At 44.0% G+C, this 20,836-nt stretch overlaps 1 protein-coding gene across 3 annotated transcripts in view; it reads right to left on the bottom strand.

Moving 5' to 3' along the window:
* Positions 1 to 20,836, bottom strand: part of fat3a (FAT atypical cadherin 3a) — an 874,448-nt gene that overhangs the window by 56,994 nt on the left and 796,618 nt on the right. For all 3 annotated transcript variants that reach the window (XM_068033985.1, XM_068033986.1, XM_068033987.1), the window contains one exon: positions 19,848 to 20,005. In XM_068033985.1, the coding sequence (XP_067890086.1) occupies positions 19,848 to 20,005 (158 nt within the window). The remainder of the gene's footprint in view (positions 1 to 19,847; positions 20,006 to 20,836) is intronic.

Below are 20,836 nucleotides of genomic sequence, written 5' to 3'. Positions count from 1 at the left end.
AAAGGACCACCTTAAGAGGCTGTAAGTGCAGGTCACCGGAGGAAATGATGCCACATCACACATGATCAGGGAGTTGTGGATGTAGCCCAACAGAGCAAGGTGTGTCTAGATGTGCTTAAAATGTTTTAGTTCAGTTATAATAAAAACCCACATTTTCTTTAGATATTACTTCTAGTTCTGTGAGTCTTACATTAGCTCACATACCAAAGGAACAAGTAATATTGCAGCATGTGGCCATCAAGGCCAACAGCCTTCATCAACAGGAAGGGCTTCCATTCCATCAATGTACAGCTGGTCTGCAACCATCAAAAGTGAATCCTTCAGGTGTGTGCATGGTTCCTGGGAAGCAGCCACAAAACCTACATACTTAGGCAGTCCCAGGTGCCAGAGCTGTTCCAACACTCTCCACGTGTTCAGGGATGGATTCTTGGGGACAAGGGCTACCCAAAGAAGACATGGCTACTCACACCAGTGAGAAGCCCTCACACTGCTGCAAAGTAAAGTTACAATACCGACCATGGGTCCATCCAAGCAACCATCAAGCAGGCCACTGGGCTGCTAAAGATGAGAGTCAGGTGCCTGTATCGATCCGGTGGAGACTTTCAGTGTGCCCCAGAAGGTCTCGCGGATCCTGGTGGTCTGCTATGCACTGCACAACCTAACACTGAAGAAGTGGGAACAGGGGAGCCCTTGAATAATGATGACATTGATTGCCACTCTTCATCCAATGATGAGGATGCAGAGGAAGCTGCTGAGCATGCAGCACAGGATGAGAAACCCCTTGGACCAAAGGCAAGGGCAAATGAGAGATGTGCAAGGGAGGCTCGGGACTATCTCATACATACACATTTCTTGTGTCCCTGATGCCCTTTCACAATCAGTGCAATAAAGATTCACCTGCATGCGGACATTCTATTGCATCCTTCATCTTGCACTACATCACCTGGCGCCCAGGTTCACAGCACACACTGACAAAGCTGAGGAGCTGACCAGATGCAGCCTACTCCAACACTAGCAAAGCTGTACATTACATTTAACAAGGCAGCAAGAATGGAAAGGATGACCAACATTTATTAAGTGGCACAACATAATAAAGCCTTAACATGTACAAAGTCTAAACACCCATGAACCCCAAGTGCATTTAGATGCTCTTCTTAACTCGCTTATGTGTGCGCCTATGTGGTGTGACCCCTGTGCTTGCAGCTGAGGTGGAGGCAGGCTACTGACCTTGCTGCCCAGTGGCTTGGGATGACCTTGGCAGCTCTCCTCCAGCTGCCTGAGGCTGGGAGGGCCCCAGCTGGCTTAGGGGTTCCTGCACAGAAGCAGGACCCTCCTTTGTCATCGTAGCTACTGGAGATGCTGGTATCACTGGCAAAGGGGCTGAGGAGCCACTGTCCACACCAGGAGCACCCTGAGCGGAGCCCCCAGAGGCAGAAGGTTAAACCGTGGGGCCACCCGATGTCCTCCCTTTGACATGGTTGCAGCAGGCTCCCCATCAGCTCTTTCAGGGTCTTTTGAACTGCTGGGCAGCTGGAGGGGTCTTCTGCACTTTAGGCCAGGTGGAGGGGTCTTTTGTACTGTAGGTCGGGAGGAGGGGTCTTCTGCACTGTTGGTCAGGCAAGTATTTCAACCAAGGCAGCAGTGCAGGTAGGGCTGGCAGCTCTTTAAATATGGGGCCAACACCTGCCCTTGAGTCAGCTGATGCCACCATCGGCACTGCATCACCCGCCTCTGCTCTTTAATTGGATGGGACCTGCACCTCCCCAGTTAATTGGGCAGCTGCTGTGTGATTGCGTTTGGCTGGCCACATGACGCTTCTGGTGCCGTTGCCGGGATCTGCAGCCTCCAACAAACGTTCAGCACACAGCATGAACCAGAGCAGGTAAAAGAAGTAAACATAGAGGAACTTTTAGGGCAATAGTAGACATAATATGATAGACTTTAAGAAGATAATAGAGGGACATAAGCATGACGAAAACCAGGTGAGTAAATTGTTGAAAAGCTGATTTTGTGGGACTGAGAATAGAACTTAGGAAAATAAAATGGGCAACAATATTGGCAAACAATGATGTAGAACAATACCAGGAAACATTTAAAACAGTGTCCAACAGAGTGCAGGAAAAATATGCTCCATGAAAAGGAAAGAACAAATTAAACACTAGTGAGACTCCATGGATGAATAAAGACATAAGGGAAAAATTGAGGGTTAGGAAAGAGGTATCCATTAAGTGCATAAACAGCAGAGGAGTACATGTTAAGAGAGAATATGATGAGATTAGGAGAGAAGTCAAAAAAATCAGGAAGGCAAAGAGGACATATGAAGTTAAATTATCAAGAAATATAAAACAAAATAATAAAATATTTTACAGGCACATAATAAAAAAGGAAGGCTGTGATGGGAATAGGACCATTAAGAGACAGACAGGATAATACCACAGGTAATGATAGAGATGGCAGAAATATTAAATAATTATTTTGCTTTGGTGTTTATCAGGGAGCTAGAACAGGTAGATATGTCATTGGATGATAAGACGAGTAATGAGAAACGTGCATTTAAATATAAAAAAGGGGATGTGTTGAAAAAAGTAATCAAACTCAAAAACCCTGCATCCACACATTTTAAAAAATCTACGGAAGAGATAGCAGAGACATTATTACATATACTTAATAATTCATTGGCAAAAAGTGTAGTACTAGAGGACTGGTGGATAGCTAACATAATTGCTCTATTTAAGAAGGGAACAGAACATGCTCAGGGAATTATAGGCCAGTCAGCTTAACATCTCATAGAATTTTCTGAAAAGGTAACAGAGAGAGTAGACAATTGTAATGCAGTAGATGCAATTTATCTGGATTTTCAAAAGGCCTTCATTAAGGTGTCCCTTAATAAGCTAATGAATATGGTCAGAGCATGCGGAGCCAGGGGACAAGTTGCAGAATGGATTGCTAGCTGGCTTCAAGGTAGAAAGTGGGTGGGAGAACAGGGTAGTTATTCAAAGTGGCAGAAGGTGGGAAGTGGTGTTCCACAAGGATCAGTGCTGGAGCCACTGCTGTTCACAATTTATATTAATGATTTGGACTTTGGAATAAAAAAGACATTAATAAACATGCAGAAGGGGCAATATTTGGCAAATGAAGCTCAACACAAATAAATGTGAGGTAGTACAGTTTTGTAGGGAGAATAAGGAGGTCATTTATTACCTAGAAGGTGTGAGTCTAGGTGGGGTAGAGGAATAAAGGGATCTTGGAGTACAAATACACCAATCACTAAATGTCGTGCCAAAGGTTAGCAAGGCCATAAAAAAAAGCAAACCAAGCGCTAGGCTTTGTTTCCAGATGGATAGAATTGAAAAGTAGGGAAGTTACACTAAACATGCATTGAACCTTGGTTAGACCACACTTAGAGCTGCATGTAGTTCTGGTCGTCATATTACTAAACGGATATAGAGACACTGGAGAGGTTTCAGAGAATATTTACAAGGATTATACCAGAAATGGATGGGTATACATATCAGGAAAGGGTGAACAGTCTCAGTCTCTTTTCTGTTGAGAAAAGGCCAAGGGGTGACCCAATAGAGGTTTTTAAAAATATGAAAGGTTGTAATAAAGTGGATAGAGAGAGGATGTTTCTACTTGTGGGGAAGAGCATAACTAGAGACCATCAATATAATATAAAATAAAAACAGAAAATGCTGGAAATACTCGCCAGGTCTGGCATTATTTGTGGCGAGAGAAGCAGTGTTAATGTTTCAGGTTGATGACCTTTCATCAATATAAGATAATCACAAAGAAATCCAATAGGGAATTCAGAAGGAAATTCTTTACCCAAAGAGTGGTGAGAATGTGGAACTCGCTGTCACAGATTAAGAGTTAGGACAGAATGCCAGTAAAATATTAATATTTCTAAACTTCAACATCCAGGCTGATCCAAGTTTTGAATATATATATGGAATATTGCCAATTTATTGCATTGAAGGTTTTAATAGGAACACAAATTAATATTCAATGAAAGGGCAAACAATTCATAGTCAATGGGCCTGATAATCCAGAGACAGGCGCTGAGTGGGCAGGTGTGTTTTGGGGGTGGGGGGGAGGCCAATAGTGGGTGCCAAACCCAAAATAAGTTTCAACACGTTGGAATGTTTGATTAGAAAATAATTGCCTAATTAAAATTTTACTTCTGGACTTCATTGGTGGGATTTTTCACATGTATCATTAGCCAAGTGTGAAAGTATATCCTTTGTCTCCTAACAGCCACCCCTTAAATCTGCATGAAGGTACAAAGAGTTTTGGACTGCTGCAGAACTGATAAAAGGTTGTTGAACTGAAACGTTAACTCTGTTCCTCTCTCCACAGATGCTGCCAGACCTGCTGAGTATTTAAAGCGCTTTGTTTTTATTTCAGTCGTGAATGATGATAGACATTAAACAACTAACTGGAGGAACATGCTCATTCTCAATGATGGCAGAGCCCAGCACATTAGTGCAAAAGAGAAGACTGAAGCATTTGCAACAATCTCCAGCTAGAAGTGCCGATTGGATAATCCATCTCGGCCTCCTCCTGAAGTCCCCAGCATCACAGATGCCAGTCTTCAACCAATTCGATTCACTCCACATGATATCAAGAAATGACTGAAGGCACTGGATAGTGCAAAGACTATGGGCCCTGACAACATTCCGGCAATAGTACTGAAGACCTGTGCTCCAGAACTTGCCTCACCCCTAGCCAAGCTGTTCCAGTACAGCTGCAACACTGGCATCTACCTGGCAATGTGGAAAATTGCCCAAGTATGTCCTGTTCACAAAAAGCAGGACAAATCCAACCCAGCCAATTACTGCCCCATCAGTCTACTCTCGATCATCAGTAAAGTGATGGAAGTTGTCATCGACAGTGCTATCAAGTGGCACTCGCTTGGCAATAACCTGCTCAGTCACGCTCAGTTTGGGTTTCTCCAGGGCCATGCAGCTCCTGACCTCATTACAGCCTTGCTTCAAACGTGGACAAAAGAGTTGAACTCAAGAGGTGAGGTGGGAGAGTGACTGCCCTTGACATCAAAGCAGCATTTGACCAAGTATGGCATCAAGGAACCCTAGCAAAACTGGAGTCAATGGGAATCAGGGGGAAAACTCTCCGCTGGTTAGAATCGTACCTAGCACAAAGTAAGATGGTTGTGGTTGTTGGAGGTAAATCATCTGAGCTCCAGGACATCACTGCAGGAGTTCCTCAGGGTGGTCTCCTATGCCCAACCATCTTCAGCTACTTCATCAATGACCTTCCTTCAATCATAAGGTCAGAAGATTGGATTTTCGCTGATGATTGCACAATGTTCAGCACCATTCACGACTCCTCAGATACTGAAGCAGTCTGTGTAGAAATGCAGCAAGACCTGGACAATATCCACACAAGTGCCAGGCAATGACCATCTCCAACATGAGAGGATCTAACCATCTCCCCATGACATTCAATAGCATTACGATTGCTGAATCCCCCACTATCAACATCCTGGGGGTTACCATTGACCAGAAACTGAACTGGAGTAACCACATAAATACTGTGGCTACAAGAGCAGGTCAGAGGCTAGGAATCCTGCAGCGAGTAACTCACCTCCTGACTTCCCAGATCCTGTCCAACTTTTACAAGGCACAAGTCAGGAGTGTGATGGAATACTCTCCACTTTTCTGGATGGGTGCAGCTCCAACAACACTCAAGAAGCTCGACACCATCCAGGACAAAACAACCCGCTTGATTGGCACCCCATCCACAAACATTCACTCCCTCCACCACCGATGCACAGTGACAGCAGTGTGTACCATCTACAAGATGCATTGCAGCAATGCACTAAGGCTACTCAGGCATCACCTTCTAAACCTGCAACCTCTACCACCTAGAAGGACAAGGGCAGCAGATGTATGGGAACACCACCACCTGCAAGTTCCCCTCCAAGTCACACACCATCCTGACTTGGAACTATATCGCCGTTCCTTCAATGTTGCTGTGTCAAAATCCTGGAACTCCCTTCCTAACAGCACTGTGGGTGTACTTAACTCACATGGACTGCAGCGGTTCAAGAAGGCAGCTCACCACCACTTTCTCAAGAGCAATTAGAGATGGGCAATAAATGCTGGCCTGGCCAGCGACACCCACATCCCATGAAATGAATTTTAAAAAGTCTGTGTGCTACCAATGAGACCTTGCACAATGTGGGATATGAGGTAAGAGGAAAGGTGGGTGGGGGGGTCAAACTGTACAGAGATTGCCTACACATACAATGTATCCACTGGAACTCTATTCTCAGTATAGCTACTATTTATTTTTAATCATAGCGCTATAGTCTCCTATCTCTGCCATCATCCTGGTGAATCCCCACAGTACATGCTTTATGGATTTCATGCCCATAATGTGGTGCCCAAAACTGTAAACCCCAAATCCAAATCATCTATGTGTACAGTGAACTAAAGGGTGTCCAGCATCAATGGCTGGATTGTACAACGTCACACCTTTTCCAATATAACCAAAACCCATTTCCCTTAAATTTTTGTTTACTGTGCTATTATTATTTTACTTGTTATTCACTACTATAAGGTCTTACTATTTCCTTTTATATTACCTGCTACTTTTTTCACTTTCCGTTTTACATCTTATTATCATTCCTCTCACTTTCCCACAACATTTTCCACATTCCTCATAATTACCTTTGGTATTGTCATGCCAAATTTTATCATTTGGCTTTGGCTGTAGAGCTCCCGACTAACTACCACTTTCTTATTCCAGCAGTCTACCAACCTCTCACCCACTTAGGTAGTCTCTTACTCCAAATTGTTGCAATATTTGCTCAGAGTCACCAGCCCCTGAGTAACCATCACTGTTCACCTCATGCTTGTTCAACACTAAGGCCGGGATACTATTCTGGCGGTGGCATCTCGACATTCGGAAAAATCGACGCTGAGATCCTCGCGTCGCCTCTTCTTCAGAAGGCCCGCCGAACCTAATGCCAATTAGGCACTTAAGTGGACAGCAGCGGGCCTTCCACAGGATCAAGGAACCTGTTGCCGGAAGTCCCGCCCTTGGAGAACTGCCGGCCAATCGGAGGCCGACAACAGCAGCACCATCGCGGAGGCAGTGGGTGCTGCCGGAGGAGTATCTACCGGAGGCTGAGGAGCCATGCTAGACGCAGGCCACAGGTAGGTCAGGGCGGGAGGAGTTTCGAGGGGTGGGGTCGTGGGGAAGAGGGGCGTAGGGAGGTCAGTAGCAAGGGCAGGAAGGTGGCTCTCAGCAGACCCACCCGCTTGCCGATGCCAGGTCCCTTGTTCAGGCACTAAGTGCCTTTTGAACGATGGACCCCACCTCCCCAACCCCCAGGAAACAGTCCGCACGGTTTTTTGTGCCGTGCTTCCCATGCGATAACAGGGCTGCCCGCAGTGTGGGAAGAGGCCCTTAATTGGGGTTAATTGCCCAGTTAAGGGCCTCAACTAGTGATGGGACAGGAAGGCCTTCGTGTTACGAGATGAATTTTAACTTCCAGTTGGGAAGGCAGCCTACCTAACACCCTGTCTGGCATTGGCAGTGGGAGGCCCTTCTGATCTTAATGACCTCATTAACAGGCCACTGATTGACTTCCCAATCAAATCAGACAAAAAGTAGCTGGCAAGTGGCAGAAAATCAGACAGCCTGGAGGCTGAGTTAAGAGCAGGGATGGGGATTCCAGGGTAGTGGTACTGGAAGTCTGAGCATGGGTACTCGGACTTTGGGCAGGGGAGGCCTACAGTTTCCTGCTGCTCTTCCTGGCCTCACAAAGGGCAGTTTTAAATTTATCTTACAGGGCTGCTTTGTTGCTTTGATCAGGTTGTTGCTATGGCGTTGACTGACTCATGCACACTACTTCCTTCTTTTGGGATCCAATTGCTAGGACCCAAATTTGCATAGATATCTGAGATTCCTGACTGACACAGATTGGGCACCTAATATGATAGAAAAGTCTGGTAGGTAAAACTTCCAGCTGAGTGGGGATGGAATAACTAATGTAACCCCTCCATTTTAACCACCCAGTTTCTGCCAGACAGTAGAAATTCCAACCCCCACCCCACAACATGATTTCTGAATTCGGCAAGTCATCCCTCATTAAATCTTGAGCCTTTGTCTTTCATCAAAAATAAAACAACTGGATTTGTTTTTAAATTGGTAGGTTGGGGTAGGGTGGGGGGAATGGGGGTTGGTGGATGAGGAGGGGGAGGTGGTCTAGTAATGGACTGGTGGGGCAACAAGCACTAAAAGTGCTTGTTCTATCATAATGATAGAAATTAAAAAGCCAAGCTGAAAAAAAGGGAGAAGCTATTTCACCAAGTAAAAAAAGAAAGTGTGGAGGTGAAAGTCACACAGAAACTGAGATGAGATGAAAGATTTATTCCCCAGGTAATGTAATTCATTTGCACTTGGGTAAGTGTGAAATGGGTAGGAATACTTGATGTTAAATTCATGTTAGTCAGCATTTAGCCGAATAACCTTAGGCTAGCAAAAATTCTGTCAAACTTTATTATAAACTTCTAAGAGTTGGCAAATGGCTCTTTTCAAAAAGGATTCAACTTATCAAGTGTTTAGCTTAGTACTGGACTTAAGTGAAACTTTAACAAGGGTTATAGAGAGCTTAGAGAGGCTTACTTTGCAAAAAAAATGGTTATATAGAATTTTACTCTTTAAAATTCATTGGTCTGCACTATGCCACAACAGCACATTCTATAGGATTTTTTCACTTGCTTCAAACCTAATTCTTTTCTAACTTTTGCCAGTTCTGATGAAATGTCACAGACCTGAAACGTTAACTTTACTTCTCTCTGCACAGATGCTGCCAGACCTGCTGGGTTTTTCCAGCACTTTTTGTTTTTGATCCATTTGTCATTGTTATTTGAGCCTTCAGTCTTCAATGACAGCAGTTTCTTGTTTGCAGATTTTTTGCCCTCTCTTTGTCTCGCACAGTAATCAAGTAGCATGAAGGAGTCCCCACCAATGCTACTCAAAGGGACCATCAATTACTAACAGGTCAGTTGCTGGTTGATTTCTTCTTGCTGTTGCTCCGACTCTACAATTACTTGGTGCTTTCCATGGTTGGTTCAAGTTACAAATGTCTACAGGGAGTGGTGTGGCACGTGCTGAAGGAATGTTTGCTGACATCAAGATTGCTGCAAAAACCAATTGTTCCCAGACATGGATGCACTAGTTGGCCTTTCCCTTGGAGTACAGTATGAATGGGAGAATGAGCAGAGACCAAACAGAGCAGCACAAACTGCTAGAAGAGGGAGGAGGAGGAGGATGAGAAGGGCTCTCAGCAGGAGGCCATATCTGCCCAAGGTATACCCAGGAAACAATTCTCCTACTTGAACCTCATCAAGGAACAATATGTGAGACATCTGCACTTTAATAAGGAAGTTTTCACTGAAGTTTCCAACCTGCTGCAGCCACATCAAGGACTGAATTGTCTGCCTGTGAAGGTGACCGTGGTCGATGAGCTTTTATGGGTCTAGTTCCTTCTAGGCTGGAGCTGAAGATATTTGCAACATCTTGCAGCTTGCTGTCCACTGTTGTGTAAGGGAGGCCACTGAAGCTCTCAATTTAAAGAGAGCCAACGACATTTCATTCTCTCTTGCCAGAGACCAGCAGGCAGAGTGAGGTTAAGAATTTGCTGGGATTGCAGGCTTAGTGCCACTGACTGCATGCACATGGCTTTGCAGATGCACATGTCAACTCTGCCATGCAACAGAACTGAAAGGGATTCCGCTTCCTCAATGTGCAACTGATGTGTGACCACAGGCAGAAAATCATGCAGGTCAATGCCTGGTATCCTACTCGCAGTCATGATGCCTTCATTCTGCGACAGTCCACTATGTCATCTGTAATTCAGAATCCAAAGGGTGCCTACTGAGGGAGAAGGGCTATCCATTGACGACATGGAATATGACTCCATTTTAAAACACATGCACATTGTTACGAAAGTGCTTTCATTTTTTGTTAAGTCTTTCTGAGGACTTGTGTTTTAAAACTTAAAAGATTCCATGGATGTGATTTTTTTTTACAAAGTCTACTGAAGGATACTTGAGATGTTGTTTGAAAACATCTTTGTTGGAAATCAAGTGCTTTAAGCTCAATAAACAACAGAAACCTTGGTGACCTGGAGAAGATGTTTACAGAGAAGCCACAGGTTATGGTTTATGGAGGTCAGGAGTTTGCCTTTTTTGTTTGAGGTTTGGATATTGTTTTCAGTTCAGGTGGGGTGTAAACTTTTTGAAGATGCTGCACTTCATGAGGGAACAGCTCTTGCGACGAACTATCGCCAAGCAGCTGAGGAGTAGGAGACAGAGGAGGAGGAGGAGGAAGGGAAGCGCAAAGCTAGACAGCCCCTTTCTGCCTGGGCTGTCCGTGAAGAACTAATTTGAGTGCGATACCAGCATCTGCAACCCCAATTTCTCCTTTGACTGCAATCCTACACTCTGTACCTTTCCTCTGTCATTGACCAATACATAATCCTTTTTGCCACAATGCGTAAGTAAAAGGCGCCATAAAAATAAACATAGCAAGCAAAATGTATAAATTAAATCATGCTATATTCCATACACAATTAGCCTTGATAATGATAAGGCTGAATATGTGGGCTGCAACATTACATGCTAAACACCAGATTTATCATTTTCAAACACTTCACGTTCCATTACTTTACAGAGCTGAATAGAGGTGATTTGTGGCTCTAATAAAAATTAACTTCTTTTCTGGGGTACATGTACTTAAGACATATAGGAGATGATCGATCTCACTGTCCACTCATTATTAATGGAAGCCATGACCCCCAGGAACATCTGGTGCACTCATTAATGCTCTGTATGTAGAAGCAACTGCAACTGTTCCAAAAACAAAACTCCGTTTACTAGGGGATTAGGCTTTGCTTGCATTGCAGTAGATGCAGCTGACACTATTACATTAGCCGCTGCTTTTCTGGATCTACCGCGCCAGGGAGCCCACTACTTCTCAAATACATAACCCGACCCAGCATGAGTACCCAAAGAACAAACACTCGACTTGCACAGCCTGTATTGTACTTTTTGCCCTTCAGTGTCATCAAAAAGGTCCAAAACATCAGCATATTCAGAGATATGTAGAATTCACATTTGTATTGGTCAGCTTTGCATGCCCTCAGATCCACTGAGATATAGATTTTACAGCAGCATCAGAGTTCACTCTTCATCCATTAAAGATTTATAAAAGCACCACTGCAAGAATTACACTTTTGCGTACTTTAATTTTCCATACAACTGATATAATATCCAGCACAGGGATAGCTTGAGTCATGGCACATTCATGCACCATGGCACTCCAATTGTGAATAGTTTTTTGTATGTCACATGAGGGCATTGGATGTCAGCTCTCACAAAAAAAAACTTAACTTGAGGATTGTGATCCTAACACACTGTTAACAATCTTGAAATCGAATGTAATGAAAGGGAAAATTAACGAATCACACATTTCAATCCCAAACAAGAATCTTAAACTTAAACAAAGCCAATTACGAAGGTATGAGGGGAGAACTGAATGAGACCAGCGGTGTTTAAAAAGTGCAGCCACAGTGGGAAAGAAGGAGACTGTGTGAGACCAGCGGTGTTTAAAAAGAGGAGCGGCAACGGGAAAGGAGACTGAGTGAGACCAGCGGTGTTTAAAAACTGCAGTGACAGCGGGAAAGAAGGAGACTGAGTGAAACCAGCGGTGTTTAAAAAGTGCAGCAATAGCGGGAAAGAAGGAGACTGAGTGAGACCAGCGGTGTTTAAAAAGTGCAGTGACAGCGGGAAAGAAGGAGACTGAGTGAAACCAGTGGTGTTTAAAAAGTGCAGCGATAGCGGGAAAGAAGGAGACTGAGTGAGACCAGCCGTGTTTAAAAAGAGCAGCGACAGCGGGAAAGGAGACTGAGTGAGATCGGCGGTGTTTAAAAAGAGCAGCGACAGAGCACCTGAGTTTTGAAAAAAAAAAGCCAACAGTGACATCACAGGAGAGCTGCAAGGTAATTGGTTGGTGAGTAGCAGCTGTTAGAATATCTTAAAAAAAATAAGGGGCAAGTTGTTTTTTTGTTGAAAATAAAATCTCTGGTGATAAGGTGAGTACTACTAAAATGTTTTTTTTTAAGGACTTTAGATTGAAGTGGGTAGAACAAGGTCCCTAGTATAATTAGAATTTTTTAAATTAAGGGAGTAACTAATTAACCTAAGGGTAAGTCATGGCAGGAGAGCTCAGCCCCGTGATCTGCTCCTCCTGCGCTATGTGGGAAATCAGGGACGCTTCCAGTGTCCCTGGTGACCATGCGTGCAGGAAGTGTATCCAGCTGCAGCTACCGGCTACCTGCATTACAGAGCTGAAGCTGCGGGTGGATTCACTGTGGAGCATCCGCAATGCTGTGGAAATCATGGATAGCACGTTTAGTGAGGTGGTCACACCGCAGGTAATGTCTGCAAAGGCAGAAAAGAGACGGGTGACCACCAGACGGAGTAGTAGGCACAGGCAGGTAGTGCAGGAGTCCCCTGTGGCCAACCCCCTCTCAAACAGATATACCGCTTTGGATACTGTTGGGGGGGATGACCTCCCAGGGGAAAGCAGCAACAGCCAAGTTCGTGGCACCACAGAGGGTTCTGCTGCACAGCAGGGGAAGAAAAGGGTTGGAAGAGCTATAGTGATAGGGGATTCTATCGTAAGGGGTGCAGATAGGCGTTTCGGTGGCCACAAACGAGACTCCAGGATGGTATGTTGCCTCCCTGGTGCTAGGGTCAAGGACATTCTGAAAGGGGAGGGTCAGCAGCCAGAGGTCGTGGTCCATATTGGTACTAATGACATAGGCAGGAAAAGAGATGAGGTCCTGCAAAGTGAATATAGGGAGTTAGGCAGAAGGTTAAAAAGCAGGACCTCTAGGGTTGTAATCTCAGGATTACTCCCTGTGCCACGTGCTAGTGAGGGTAGGAATAAGAGGATTAGGCAAATGAATGCGTGGTTGAAGAGTTGGTGTAGGCGGGAGGGCTTCAGCTACTTGGATCATTGGGATCTCTTCTGGTGCAGAGGTGACATGTACAAGAAGGACGGGTTGCATCTAAACTGGAGGGGGACCAATATCCTTGCGGGGAGGTTTGCTAGTACTACTCGGGAGGGTTTAAACTAGTCTTGCAGGGGGGTGGGACCCAAAGTAGTAGCCTCTCAGATGAGATAGTTGAGGCAAATGTAGAGGTTAAAGCAAACAACTCCAGTAGGCAGGCTGGGCAGGGGCAGGACAGGGAGCGTGTAAGGTCTGGTACGCTAAACTGCATTTACTTTAATGCAAGAAGCCTTACAGGTAAGGCAGATGAACATCAGAGCATGGATTGGTACATGGGATTGTGATATTATAGCTATTATGGAAACGTGGTTGAGGGATGGGCAGGACTGGCAGCTCAATGTTCCGGGGTACCGATCTTTCCAGCGTGACAGAGATGGACGTAAGAGAGGAGGGGGAGTTGCACTATTGATTAGGGAGGATATCATGGCAGTACTTAGAGCGGATATCCCGGGGGGAATGTCCAGCGAGGCCATATGGGTAGAACTTAGAAATAAGAAAGGGGTGATCACTTTAATGGGATTATACTAAAGGCCCCCAAATAGTCAGAGGGAAGTGGAGGAGCATGGGTTTTCTCCGGGTGCTCCAGTTTCCTCCCACAAGCCAAAAGACTTGCAGGTTGATAGGTAAATTGGCCATTATAAATTGTCACTAGTATAGGTAGGTGGTAGGGAAATATAGGGACAGGTGGGGATGTTTGGTAGGAATATGGGATTAGTGTAGGATTAGTATAAATGGGTGGTTGATGTTCGGCACAAACTCGGTGGGCCGAAGGGCCTGTGTCAGTGCTCTAATCTAATCTAATATGTAGGGAAATCACAGATAGGTGTAGGAATTATTGGGTTGTAATAGTAGGTGATTTTAACTTCCCTAATATTGAGTGGGACTGCCTTAGTGCTAAAGGATCAGATGGGGAAGAATTTGTTAAGTGTGTCCAGGATAGTTTTCTGAAGCAGTATGTGGATGGCCCTACTAGAGAAGGGGCTACACTCGACCTCCTCTTAGGAAATGAGGCTGGGCAAGTGGCTGATGTGTCAGTGAGGGAGCACTTTGGGACTAGTGACCATAACTCTATTAGCTTCAAGATAGTTATGGAAAAGGATAGGACTGGTCCTCAGGTTGAAGTCCTAAATTGGGGGAAGGCTAATTTCGATGGCATCAGACAGGAACTCTCAAAAGTTGAATGGGAGAGGCTGTTTACAGGTAAAGGGACGTCTGGCAAGTGGGAGGCTTTTAAAAGTGAGATAGGAAGAGTTCAGGGCCGGCATGTTCCTGTTAGATGGAAGGGCAAGGCTGGCAAGTTTAGGGGACCTTGTTTGACGAGGGATATTGAGGGTCTGGTCAGGACAAAGAAGGAGGCATATGTCAGATATAGGCAGCTGGGATCGAGCGAGTCCCTCAAGGAGTATAGGGGATGTAGGACTACACTTAAGAAGGAAATTAGGAGGGCGTAAAGGGGCCATGAGATTTCCCTGGAAGATAAGATAAAGGAGAATCCTAAAAGATTCTATAAGTATATTAAGAGTAAAAGGATAGCTTGGGAGAGAGTAGGTCCCCTTAAGCATCAGTGTGGCAATGTGTGTGTGGAGCCATGGGAAATGGGCGAGGTCTTAAATGAATATTTCTCGTCCGTATTTACCATGGAGAAGGTCATGGAAGCTAGTGAGTTCAAGGGAGGGAACACCGATATCCTGGAGCATATCAACATTACAAAGGAGGAGGTGTTGGAGGTTTTGAAGCGCATTAAGGTGGATAAATCCCCAGGGCCTGACCAGGTGTATCCTAGGATGCTCTGGGAAGCAAGGGAGGAGATTGCTGGGGCCCTGGCAGAGATTTTTGTATCATCGTTAGTCACGGGTGAGGTACCGGAAGACTGGAGGATAGCTAATGTTGTGCCTTTATCTAAGAAGGGCAGCAGGGATAAGCCAGGGAACTACAGGCCGATGAGCCTTACATCAGTGGTGGGAAAGCTATTGGAAGGGATTCTGAGAGACAGGATTTATATGCATCTGGAAAGGCATGGGCTGATTAGGCTTTGTGTCATAGGAAATCATGTCTCACGAATTTGATTGAGTTTTTCGAGGAGGTGACCAAGAGGATTGACGAGGACAGGGCAATGGATGTTGTCTACATGGACTTTAGCAAGGCCTTTGACAAGGTCCCGCATGGTAGGCTGGTCCAGAAGGTTCGAACACATGGGATCCAGGGTGAGCTATCAAATTGGATACAAAATTGGCTTGGTGATAGGAGGCAGAGGGTGGTAGTGGAGGGTTCTTTTTCAGATTGGAGGCTGGTGACCAGTGGTGTGCCGCAGGGATCGGTGATGGGCCCTCTGTTGTTTGTCATATATATTAATTACTTGAATGTGAATGTAAGGGGCATGATTAGTAAGTTTGGAGATGACACCAAAATTGGTGGTATAGTGGACAGTGAAGGTGGTTGGCTAAGGTTACAACAGGATATCGATCAACTGGGAAAGTGGGCAGGGGATTGGCAAATGGAATTTAATGCAGACAAGTGTGAAGTGATGCATTTTGGGAAGTTAAACCAGGGCAGGACATATGCAGTGAATGGCAGGGCCCTGGGGAGTGTTCTTGAGCAGAGAGACCTTGGGGTGCAAGTACATAGTTCCCTGAAAGTGGCAACACAGGTAGACAGGGTGGTGAAGGAGGCGTATGGCATGCTTGCCTTCATCGGCCGAGGCATTGAGTACAAGAGTTGGGATGTCATGTCACAGTTGTACATAACATTGGTTAGGCCGCATTTGGAGTACTGTGTGCAGTTCTGGTCGCCGCACTACAGGAAAGATGTGATTAAGCTAGTGAGGTTGCAGAAAAGATTCACAAGAATGTTGCCTGGTTTGGAGAGCTTGAGTTATAAAGAGAGATTGAATAGGCTGGGTCTGTTTTCCCTGGAGCAAAGGAGGCTGAGAGGGGACATCATGGAGGTATATAAAATTATGAGAGGCATAGATAGGGTAGATAGCCAGAGTCTGTTTCCAATGGTAGGGGTGACTAAAACTAAAGGGCATAGATTTAAGGTGAGAGGCAGGAGGTTTAAAAGGAATCAAAGGGGTAAATTTTTCATACAAGGAATAGTGGGTATCTGGAATGAGCTGCCTGAGGAGGTGGTGGAGGCAGGAAGAGTAGTGACATTTAAGAGGCATCTGGACAGGTACTTGAATGAGCAAGGCATAGAGGGATATGGAATTAATGCAGGCAGGTGGGATTAGTATAGATAGGCATTATGGTCGGCATGGACGTGGTCGGCCGAAGGGCCTGTTTCTATGCTGTACGACTCTTTGACTCTATAACTGGTTAAGGATAATTGGGTAAATAGACTGGAAGGTATGGCGGTAAATGAACGGTGGGAAACATTTAAAGAAACAATTCAAAAGGTCCAACAAAAGCACATTTCGTTCAAAAACAAAAACCCATCAAGAAAGAGCCATCTGTGGCACACTCAGGAAGTTAAGGAAAGTATTAGACTAAAAGAGGCTTACAATGTTGCAAAAAATAGTAGCAAGTCTGAGGATTGGGAACGTTTTAGAAACCAGCAAAGGGCCACCAAAAAGTTGATAAAAAGGGAAAAAAATAGAATGAGAGTAAATTAGCCAGTCATATAAAAACAGATTGTAAGAGCTTTGATAAGTACATAAAAAGGTAGAGACTAGCTAAAGTAGATGTTGGTCCCTTAGAGGCAGAGACAGGAGAAATCATCATGGGAAATGAGGAAATGACAGAGGCATTGAACAAATATTTTGGGCTGAATTGTATGAGTGCGCCGCAGTTCGCAGCAGCACACTCTAAGAACAGCGTGCATCCCGTTCCTGAGCCCCTCATTTAAATCGAGGGGGCGGAGCAGCCACCCCGATGACATAGAGGGGGCGGCCTCCGCGTTCCCGTCAATGACATCCGGCGCCACCACTCAGGCGCCGACGCCATTTTTAAAGGCCTTTAAACCCGCACAAATAAATTTAATTTTTAAAGAGTATAAAATAAAAGATTTTTAATACATTGAAAGATAAGTGATGGAGGCCCTTCCCCAATGCCCCCAAATGGTCATTTCAGGTAATGAAATGACCATCAGTTGTTTGGTCCAATACCCGAACTTCACCCCCCCCGCAACCTCCAATCTTTTGTCCTTCAACCCCTTCCCCACATCCAATAAAAATTGATTTCCCCACTCCTCCACCCCTCCCGCCCTGTAAATTTTATCCCACCCCCTTCCCCACTAGGTTCTCACCCGGAACTCCGTATTGAATTCAGAAGGCGCGCGGAGCACGAACGGCGGCTGTATTATCACAGTGGGACGGCGCCGTCTGCAGGTAAGTTAATTTAAATATTTTACATGTTCATTTACATATGCTGATTAAAGGTCCTCCGCCAGGCAGGCCTCTCCCCGCAGCATTTTATCGGCCCCCACGCCACAACCTGAGGCGTCAAGGGGCCGGTAAAATTCAGCCCTTTGTGTCTGTCTTCACAGTAGAAGACACAAGTTCCACACCAGAAATAGGCAGTAACTTAGGGGCTAAAAAGAGTGAGGAAATTAAGGATATTGATATCAGCCGAGAAAAAGTATTGGAGAAACTTGAGGAACTAAAATCTGACAAGTCCCCGGTACCAGATGGCCTACATCCTAGGATTCTAAAAGAGATAGCTGCAGAGACAGTGGATGCACTGGCTATGATTTTCCAGAATTCCTTAGATTCAGGACTGGTCCTGTCAGGTTGGAAGTTGGCAAATGTTACGGCACTTTCCAAGAAAGGAGGTAGAGAGAAAACAGGGAACTACAGACCAGTTAGCCTAACATCAGTCATTGGGAAGATGCTAGAAACTATTATTAAAGAAGTCTTAACATTGCACTTGGAAAAGCATAGTATGATTAGAACAAGTCAACATGGTTTTTCTAAAGGGAGATCCTGTTTGACAAATTTATTAGAGGCTTTCTGAGGATGTAATTAATGGGGTAGATAAAGGGGAATCAGTAAATGTAGTATACCTGGATTTTAAAAAAGCATTCGATAAAGTGCCACATAAAAGATTGATAGGCAAGATAAGGGCTCATGGGGTTGGGGTAATATATTAGCATGGATACAGGATTGGTTAACAGACAGGAAGCAGAGAGTGGGCATAAATGGGGCATTTTCAAGTTGGCAGGCAGTGAATAGTGGGGTGCTGCAAGGATCAGTGCTGGGGCCTCAGCTAGTTACACTCTATATTAATGACTTGGATGAAGAGACAGAGAGTAATGTATCTAAGTTTGCTGATTATAAAAAGCTCAGTGGAAAAGTAAGCTGTGGGGAGGATGTGGAGAGGCTGCAAAGAGATATAGACAGGTTAAATGAGTGGGTAACAAGATGGCAAATGGAGTATAATGTAGAGAAGTGTGAAGTTGTTCACTTTGGTCGTAAAAATAGAAAAGCAGAATATTTTTTAAAAGGTGTGAAACTGCTAAGTATTGATGTTTAGAGAGACTTTGGGGTACTCGTACAAGGAATCCACAAAGTTAACATGCAGGTGCAGCAGGCTATTAGGAAGGCAATGGCATGTTGGCCTTTATTGCAAGGGGATTGGAAGACAGGAATAAAGAAGTTTTACTAAAATTGTACAGTGCTTTGGTGAGACTGCACCTGGAATACTGTGTGCAGTTTTGGTCTCCACATTTAAGAAAGGATATACTTGCACTGGAGGCAGTGCAGCAAAGATTTACTAAATTGGTCCCTGGGATGATGGGGTTGTCCAATGATGAGAGGCTGAATAAATTGGTCGTATATTCTCTGGAGTTTCGAAAAATGAGAGGTGATCTCATTGAGACATATAGGATTCTGAAAGGGCTTGATAGCGTAGAAGCTGAGAGATTGTTTCTGCTGGTCAGGGAATCTAGAACACAGGGACAGTCTCAGGATAAGGGGTCAATCATTCAGGACTGAGATGAGGAGAAATTATTATACTCAAAGGGTTATGAATCTTTGGAATTCTCTACCCCAGAGCGTTGTAGATGCTTCATCATTGAATACATTTAAGGCTGGGATAGATAGATTTTTGGTCTCGCAGAGAATGAAGGGATAAGGGGAGCGGGCACGAAAGTCGAATTGAAGCCCAAGATCAGTCATAATTGTACTGAATGGCGGAGCAGGCTCATTTGGGCCATGCGGTATTCTTCTGCTCCTATTTCTTGTGTTCTTGTGTAATCAGTTGTCTTGAAGCAGTAATCTTGGTTACAGGCCTTTATACGTGACTATTACTCAGCTGTAAGTCCTTTGTTTTTTGACTTGTCAGTTTTTGAGGCTGTGTCAGCCTTTCTGAATCTTTTTTTTAAAGTTGGCATGTATGCACACTGCAAGAGTGAATTATAGTCTTGCTCATACTAATGTTCCTAGAGAGGTTTATAAATTGCATCATATTGCTGTACATCACCTATATTAAATTAACAAAAAGCATGAGTACTTTGCTTATGTTACTTGTGACTATAGAACAACTTGAGCTATTTCTGTATGCATCACAGTGGCCAGTTCAAGAGTAAGAGAGACCAGGAAATAGATTACTTGACAGGCTACTTAACAAGTAACAATGTGCTCTGAGGAGAAATAAAAATGGGAAGAATTCTTAAAGACAAGAATTAAATACAAAGGCAACCATCAATTTAAGACACCATCCAAAATGTAGCGTACCATATTTATTGATCCTGTAAGCCATACAGTGCAATAAATGCGCTGGCATTGATAAAGTTCACTTACCTTCAGAATGACACAGTATTCTCCTTCGGCATACATTATTATTCCATTACTCTGCAGTGTTCTCAAATGCAGCCCTAATTTCAGTTCATCTCTCTTGCTGTTTTCTGCCACCCGATACTTAATGTAGCTGTTTCCAGCAAAACTGAGGGATGCGTGACCTGAATGGATAAAGAAAAGCCTTTGTGAGACATTAACACTGCACTCATATGACATTTTGTGAACACATTATTCTAAACATGTCATAATATTAGATTTTATTACAAAATGTGATTAGATTTCTTTGCACTTTTAACAAAATATAACACTATTTATCAATATTATTCTTTAAGTTTCATTTTAAAGTAATCAGTAACTAAATTAGTAATAGCCTGGGGCAATTTGGTATATTTACCCAACAATGCTGTTAACATCAATGCAGAATATACTAGTGGAGTGAGAACCTTTTAAGGAACAACCTGAAAATTACAGAATCTCGACTGTTTACTTCGGTGGTGAAATTATAAATGAAAACCAACAAAATGAGAGCCACGTCATGTCAGAAAGAGAGTAAGCTGACAAATACTTTTCCTCATGTTTACCCATTTTTAGCATAGATATCAGCCTTTCCAGTTTATTCCCATCATAAATTGCTGAGAAGAAATTAACTGAAAACATGTCCTCAAAAACAATTAAAGCTTTGTAAAAGGTCACTAAGGAGAAACTCATACAGAATTATGGAGGGAAGATTTAAGCAGAGAGTGCTAAACTTCAACTCGGAGATGACATTCGATGTATCATACTGAGTCTATTGAATGGCATATGTAATTTGTGCATTGATTTTAAAAATGATTAATAACTCAAATTAATTTTGATTTTGTAGCAATAAGAATATATTTACACCACTTTGGACCAATGACCATGCATTTTTATGGCATCTTTCACACCCACAGGATATCCCAAAGTACTTCACATCCAATAAATTACTTTTAAAGTGCAGTACTGTTGTAGGT

This window comes from Heterodontus francisci, chromosome 6 (genome assembly GCF_036365525.1).
Source record: "Heterodontus francisci isolate sHetFra1 chromosome 6, sHetFra1.hap1, whole genome shotgun sequence".
Lineage (NCBI taxonomy): Eukaryota > Metazoa > Chordata > Chondrichthyes > Heterodontiformes > Heterodontidae > Heterodontus > Heterodontus francisci.
This window is presented reverse-complemented; position numbering and strand designations above follow the sequence as displayed.